This window comes from Ipomoea nil, unplaced genomic scaffold (assembly GCF_001879475.1).
Source record: "Ipomoea nil cultivar Tokyo-kokei standard unplaced genomic scaffold, Asagao_1.1 scaffold0848, whole genome shotgun sequence".
Lineage (NCBI taxonomy): Eukaryota > Viridiplantae > Streptophyta > Magnoliopsida > Solanales > Convolvulaceae > Ipomoea > Ipomoea nil.
The window spans coordinates 1,390,560-1,398,378 of record NW_017617276.1 but is presented as its reverse complement, the minus strand read 5'-3'; the positions used below and the strand labels follow the sequence as shown (position 1 = coordinate 1,398,378).

Genomic DNA, 7,819 nt, shown 5'->3' with positions numbered 1-7,819 from the left:
TGAGTTTTGTGCTTAATGTGCGTGTGTTTTGTGCTTAATGTGCGTGAGGTTTGTGCTTAATGTTCGTGGGGATGTGCTTAACGTGAATAGTTGTTAAAACTTAAAGTCTGTGAGTGAATACTTAAAGTGCGTGAGTTTTGTGCTTAATGTGCGTGATGTTTGTGCTTAATGTGCGTGGGTTTTGTACTTAATGTGCGTGAGTTTTGTACTTAATGTCAGTAGTTGTTGAAACTTAAAGTCTGTGAGTTAATATTTAAAGTGCGTGGGTTTTGTGCTTAATGTGCGTGAGGTTGTGCTTAATGTGTGTGGGTTTTGTACTTAAAGTGCGTGAGTTTGTGATTCAAATCTAACACTTAAGGTGCACCTTAGCTTATACTTCTTTGTTCCAGGCACGCGTTTTTTTTTTTTTTTTTAATTTTCATTGATTTGAGCCGTTGATCTAAATTTGATCAACTGCTCAGATTTAACCGCACAACCGCACGGGAAGCTATACCCGCACCTAAACCCTTCCCTATATATATATATATATATATATATATATATATATATATATATATATATATATATATATATATATATATACACGTTATGTTATGTTGAGAAGGTTAGCAACCAAACATCCCCTTCGTTTCTTCCGTTTCTCTCTCTCGACTCAGCACATCAGCAACCACCGAGGCCTCCATGCCTCTCCTTCCGGCTTCTCCTTTTCAGCCCTAACCTCATCCCCCTCTTCGCATCTCTTTCCAGTGGAGCAGCTGAGCAAGGTCAAGGAAGCGATGGCAGAGCAGCTTCGCGGCAAGAACCTCATCTGTTCTCGGTGAAGCTTAGTGGTGGACGGTGGTGGTTGCCGTCCCCTCTCCGGCGACTTGCAACTCCCAGCAGTAGAGCAAACTCGGTAGTGGTTACGGCAGTTCCAGCCTCCTCCATCCTCCTCGGTTCCCGGCAACGACCGGCGAGATGGAGCCTCGGCGAAGCAGCGGCCGGCGGTGGACGATCTCCTCTCCGGCAGAGCAGCTTGGACGATGGGGGTTAGTGGTGTTGACGGCAACAGTGAAGCCCAGCGACTCCATTTTTTTCCTCTACCGAAGGTGGAACATGGAGATTAGGTGAGAAATGTGGTTGTTATTCTTGAAGCTTAGTATTGAAGATAATAATTAGTGGATTAATGGGTATGTTCAAGGTTAGGATGTTAGATGGCGTTGATGATGGTTAGATGTTGGCAGAACTTTGTTTTATGAGTTAATGTTAAGCTAAAGGTAATGTTATGATTAATAAGGGTGGTAATGGAGATTTGAGATGATAATGACAGGACTACTGGAAATCTGGCGTTTTCCGTCCAACAAATGTTGGACGGAAAACGCGATATATTGGTCGGAAACGACGTTTCCGTCCAACATACCGACCAAAAGGAACGTTCGAAAAAACCTCCGTGAGAAATTCCGTCCAACTACAATTTTTGGTCGGAAATAGCGTCCAACAAAAAAAAATTGGACGGAAATTCCGGAAAATAACCCACCATTTTTAAAACGTGGGAACTTCCGACCAACTTTGTGCGTTGGTCGGAAATGCCGTCCAACTACGTGCGTTGGTCGGAAATTTCGACCCAACGTTGGACAGAAAACTCACCTATTATATTTTGTTATTTTCCTTCCAACTGTTGGTAGGAAAATCCTAAATCATATGGAATATTTTTATTATTTTTATATTACCACAATTTTATTTATAACTGTTTTTTATAAATTATGTCATCAACAAATTAATGAACACACTAAATTGAAAATTGAAAATATATTTAAACATCAAAATTATTTACAACAAAAATTATGTTCATGTTCATAAAAAAAAACATAAAAAATATATACTACTTGATTGATACTCCGTACTACTTAAGTATGAAAATATACTTATTTGATACTACATAAGTATGCTCGCTGCACCCAAATAAGCCTTCAAATCCGGCACTGCTTCAATGGCTTTGATCAATGCAGCATCCACAACCTCTTCAATGAAGTTGATCAAGTGTAGACCTTCACAAAAATGGAATTAACTTGTACATTATTGTTGGCAGGAGAACAAGTCAAGGAACAGTTTCATTGTTGCAGAAGAATAAGACTTTTTTGTTACACCACAGACTTAGTAAAGTAAACATACTTGAACCTCTCCAATTCCTTCGGGTAGTATTTTCCCCATTTCAAGTGAACAAGTCAGCCAAAGTAGTGAAGTTTTGCTCTAAGTGCATCACCAATCTGCCTAACAATATCACCTCTTTTTGGTGCTGGAATCTGAAACAAAATAGAAACAATCAAGACATTTAGTTTACACTAAAGGAGTCAAGAAGAGATCAAGTACAAAATTAAGATGTTTTTCACACTGTAGGCACACAATTATGTGAGTGACAATACTTTAGGCAGGTGATTTTGACAAAAGTGAAGATAGGGTGGCAAGATTGATATCATCGTGATGAATATACCTGCATCCACAGCTTTGCTGTTTCGTTACAAGCCTGCATGCCTTCTTCATAATCTTCAATTGAAGCTTCAACAACTTCGGCTATGGTATGAGTTAATGAACACAAAAATAAAGATAAAAATAAACTATCAGAGCCGCAATCCATAAAAGGAACTTCTCCTTATTAACAAATAATTATCAACCATACTTGTCGAATCAATGAAATTCGGAACAATAAACTTCAAACAAATTAGGAACTCCAAAATTTTTCGTGTAAAAAACACTCCGAAGTTCACTCATAGAACCAAATCATTTATGCAATTTGCCGTTATTGCCAATCTCCATCAACTATTCACTCCATTTTCTCATAATCTCACTGCCTGCTTTTCAAAATCAAAACGAAGAAAACTTAACTAAATGAACTGACCTCATTGTTGGCCGGATTTACAGTGGAGACCGTAGGTCCACTAGCCTTCCACGCCCCATTGACGTAGCAGCTGAGGTTTGTAGGGCCGATTCCGATCTCCTTGAGGAACTCATGCTCACGAGTTATAAACCACATTGGCACGAGTTATAAACCACATTAATTCATGTCATCACAAAAAAAAAAACATGTATGCTTATATGAGATAGAGATTCTCAACTACCAAGAGTAATAGAGCCAACCACCCCCACAAAAAAAAATAAAAATAAATAAACACACACACCAACGATAACATTTTTTTCTTCTTACCATGCGGTTGTGAAGTCACCAAATGCCTAAGTTCTTGATTGTCTCTTCTGTTTCCAGTGGTAAAATAAAGGCTCCAGAACTTTCTCCAGATCCTGAATCTTAACCTTATATCTCTTATTAATTTATGTCAGATTCCATTGAAGACATTGACATGTGTATAATCAATACGCAATAGCATGTTAAAGGTGACTAAGCAAAGGGCCAGCATGCAGTGCAATATTCCACCCATCTTTATGGATGATACAAATAAACAAATAGAAATGTATTGTAAGTAAACCAAATGCAATACTCAAAGAACCAAAACTGGAATAATCCCAAATAGAAATATGCAACGGTAAAGATAATTTGAATTTATTGGCAATATATCACACAACAAGTTTAACCACCCTACTAATGGTAAATAACTATGTGTTTACATCATTACCAAAAATGTACCTTAAACTCAAGCTCAATTAAACCCGTGCTATGTTCAGCATAACATCTTCGATTTGCACACCAGAATCTCTGAACCTTCAGTTCTGTAACCTGTTTACTTAAGTTAGTAATGCTGCTATATATATATTAAAACTTATTTCGTTCAGAAATAATATGTATGCACGTGCAAATGAAAGTATCACTTTGCTAGTAGGAGATCCATGAATCCTATGCATTTGCTATCCAATTAATTTCTTTTAGTGTTCTGAAGCCAAGCAATAGTGAATAGCTTTGTTCTAGTGGAATGCATTAAAACTGCAAATGCACACATGTATATATACTAATGTACACAGCTTACATTTCAATAATCAAAATATTTATCAACAAATGCTATATGCACATCTTGTAGAAAATGTTATTGATGCAACTTAAGATACACTATAAGCATATATTGACATCCTCAAGAATAAATATTTATATCAACAAATCAATATGATATATGTATTAAATACACATTTATTTCAAACAAGAGGACATAAACATTTGTGTATACATTTAAATTACTATGTAAATTGCTCCTTATGAAAAAGTTAGCAAAGCCTCACCAGAATGACCAGATAAGAAGAAAAGATGTTCACATACATATTGTTTTTCAAGTTCTTTGTTTCTTAGCTCAACCTTGACTGTATACAATATACTGTGTATACATATCTAAAAAGTCATCTCTAGTTTTCAAGAAAAGAGCAGTTTTGAAAGAAAGGAAATTTGAAATTGATGGCATCCTTAAACTTTATATCTTCATACATTTATAGCAAAATGAGAGCATAACAAAATGCTTCCCCCTACAAAAACACACATAAATTTACCTGTGCATGAACAAATCCACACAAAGCAGAAGTAGTGTATTTTCCATCATCTGACGATCGTAGATGGAAGTCTCCTACTCTGTCAACTCCCCTCGCTCCATATTCCCGAACAAAACAGCCTATAACTCAAAATGGAACTCCATTTTTTCATTTCCATAGTTTACAAATAGTCTCGGAAAATATAAAGCACCAGAAAAAAATTTGAAAGCAGTATGCATAATTCGTAGTTCGTAGGAAAAGGGGGCCGAATTGAGACTGAAAATTGAATAAGGTAGTTTTCAATCCGACGACTTACTGTAAGAATCAAGAGTTTAGAGGTAGTGTGAACCGTCTTCTTCCTTGGCTCCTTGCTCGACAAGTGGACAGTTGCCCTCTATCCATATAAAAATAAACTTACCGGTTATTTTTGGAATCGGCAGCTACGGGGTGGTGGCGGTGGCGAGTGAGGCAGCTCCGACGAAGGAAGGGCGGCGACGAGTGTGGCTGAGGCTTTGGCGGTGGCTGTCGGTTGTCATAGTCGGAGAAGGAAGAGCGGCGGCGGAAATGACGGTCTGTTCTGGTTCTCGTCGTCGGAGATGAGAGGGCGAGAGAGGGCAGCGAACGGAGAGGTCGAGAGAGTGTGAAAGCTTAAGCCAAGCTTCGCAAGAGAGAGCAGATCTGTTCTTTTGACTATTAGAGAGAAGAGAAGCGTGAATATTAGAGAGAAGAGAGGCGTGAAGTAACTAATAAGTTTTTAATATAAAAAGATTTTTTTTTTTAATTCAAACATTCCAATCAAGTGAATTAAAAATATTTAAATTTCCGTCCAATATTATGTTGGACGGATATTAAAATACCTACTATTTTAATTTCTACCTATCAGTCAATTCGACTTTACCAACCAACACTATAGGTTGGTCGGAATTTCCGTCCAACGCGCGAGTGTTGGACGGAATTTCCGTTCAACACTCGCGCGTTGGACGGAAATTCCGACCAACTTTCCGTCCACCCATCTTTAGTAACAAAAAGTTGAAATATTTAGTAAAATACCGACCAATTTACGGTTGGACGGAAATGTTGGACGGAAAACGCGAGATTTCCAGCAGTGAGTCATTATGGACTAATGATGGTGCTGAGTTCATCTCCAACCCATTACACCAAATTCTACATCAAATTTTACACCAAAAGAAATATTCTCAGAATATTCTTACACCAAATTTTATTCATCTCCAACCCATTACACCAAATTTATTTCTACACAAAAATAATTTGTTTTCTCATAAATTATAACTTTTATTTTTTACGTCAATTTTTTAATATGAAATTTAATTGTAATGCAAATAATATTTTTATTCCACCAATAATATAACATATAACAACTATTACATTTAATTTTCGGAATTACCATATAGTTGCCACAAATGCTCAATCAATGCATTACGAAGTGCATAATGCGCTTCTCTATCTTTTATTTGTCTATGTCGAGCAAGAAATTCTTAAAATAGAGTAGCTTCATCTCTACGTATATCAACTTCAATAGCCGGCGCTTCTCTCCACCTTTGTATATCCGCTTGCTCATCACATTCATCTTCAATTATCATATTGTGCATTATGATGCAAGATGTCATTATATCATGTAATACACGTTTATCCCAAAAAAAAGCCGGTCCCTTGACTATTGCAAATCGTGACTGGAGGACCCCAAATGCGCTTTCGACATCTTTTCTACATGCTTCTTGCATCGTTGCAAATAACTTTTTCTTTAGCCCTCGAGGTTCATGAATGGTTTGTACCAAGGTTGACCATTTTGGGTATATACCATCAGCTAAATAATATCCCGTATGGTACTGTTCTCCTTGAATAACATAATGAGCTGGGGGTGCTATACCATTTGCAAGGTTTGCAAACAAATGAGACGCCTCCAACACATTAATGTCATTATTTGACTCTGGCAAACAAAAATGTGCATGCCATATCCACAAATCATAATCAGCTACAACCTCAAGAATAATAGTTGGTTCTCGACTACGCCCATAATATTGTCCTGCCCAAGCTGTTGGACAATTTTTGCAAGTCCAGTGCATACAATCTAAACTCCCAAGAATCTCTGGAAAACCACGACTCTCGCCAATTTGAAGCAACCTTGCAACGTCATTAGCATCAGGTGCTCTTAGATAGAGCTCCCCGAACACCTCTACAATTGCTCGGCAGAATCTCTTCACACTTTCAATTGCAGTTGATTCTCCAATTTGAATGTATTCATTTGTTGCATCCGCTGGTACTCCATAAGCCAAAATTTGAAAGGTTGCTGTTACTTTTTGTAAAGTAGACAAGCCTAGCCTTCCAATTCTATCTCTCCGTTGCAAAAAGTAGTTGTCATGATCTTCAACGGCGTTGGCAATGCGTAAAAACAAATTTCGACTCATTCGAAATTGTCTACGAAACATTGTTTCATTATATTTTGGATTTTCTGAAAAATAATCAGCCCATAACCTTCTATCACCATCTACACGATCACGATGAATCACTCTATGGCTAGGAACCGAACCACCGTGCCTTGAGTTGCTAGCTTGATTAGCCATAGTTTCCATATAGTAAGTCATGACAGCGTTGTTGTTAGCATATACATTTAGTAATGCTTGCTCTTGTGATTGTATTAGAGTATTGAGATCAAGATCATCCTCTGATTGTTGGGATAAGGGTGAGGGTGAAGGTGAAGGTGAGGATGAAGATGAAGATGAACAAGAAAATGGTATAGTGCGTTTACCATTGTTGGAATTCATAATTGAATATTGATATGATGAAGAGATGAATGATAACTTTGTATGTGATGTACTAGTATTTATAATAAGATCTGAAATCTTATCACAAACTTTATCAGAAGTGTTTTCAACCGTTGGATTAAATCTCAACAATCTTAACCATTCATTGGTATGCAAATCTTTCCAACGCGGAATCCAACAAAAGATATGAAATCTTATCACAAACCTTATCAGAAGTGTTTTAAACCGTTTGGATTAAATCTCAATAATCTTAACCATTCATTGGTATGCAAATCTTTCCAACACGGAATCCAACAAAAGATATGAAATCTTATCACAACCTTTATCAGAAGTGTTTTCAACCGTTGGATTAAATCTCAACAATCTTAACCATTCATTGGTTTGCAAATCTTTCCAACACGGAATCCAACAAAAGATATGAAATCTTATCACAACCTTTATCAGAAGTGTTTTAAATTGTTGGATTAAATCTCAACAATCTTAACCATTCATTGGTATGCAAATCTTTCCAACACGGAATCCAACAAAAGATATGAAATCTTATCACAACCTTTATCAGAAGTGTTTTCAACCGTTGGATTTAATCTCAACAATCT

General features: G+C 37.0%; 2 protein-coding genes across 4 annotated transcripts; both read right to left on the bottom strand.

The window, feature by feature from the left end:
* Positions 1-1,832: 1,832 nt before the first annotated feature.
* LOC109178491 lies at positions 1,833-5,117 on the bottom strand. Of its 3 annotated transcripts, none has more exons than XR_002053723.1 (7): positions 4,757-5,117; positions 4,462-4,586; positions 3,617-3,706; positions 2,876-3,273; positions 2,471-2,550; positions 2,152-2,282; positions 1,833-2,027 (listed from the first exon to the last, which is right to left on the bottom strand). XR_002053723.1 is itself a non-coding variant. In XM_019328120.1 (4 exons), exons 1-3 carry the CDS (start codon positions 3,008-3,010, stop codon positions 2,192-2,194), a joined length of 306 nt encoding a protein of 101 aa, XP_019183665.1. In that variant the 5' UTR covers positions 3,011-3,319; the 3' UTR covers positions 1,833-2,027; positions 2,152-2,191. The 3 variants fall into 3 exon arrangements, 1 of the variants encoding a protein (XP_019183665.1); XR_002053722.1 differs by having other exon boundaries at positions 4,462-4,580; positions 4,757-5,110; XM_019328120.1 differs by lacking the exons at positions 3,617-3,706; positions 4,462-4,586; positions 4,757-5,117 and having other exon boundaries at positions 2,876-3,319.
* An 819-nt stretch (positions 5,118-5,936) lies between these two features.
* On the bottom strand, positions 5,937-7,287 carry LOC109178499. Its single transcript, XM_019328121.1, has 2 exons — positions 6,550-7,287; positions 5,937-6,336 (listed from the first exon to the last, which is right to left on the bottom strand). The coding sequence occupies exons 1-2, from the start codon at positions 7,221-7,223 to the stop codon at positions 5,937-5,939; spliced, it is 1,074 nt and encodes a 357-aa protein (XP_019183666.1). The 5' UTR covers positions 7,224-7,287.
* Positions 7,288-7,819: the final 532 nt, after the last annotated feature.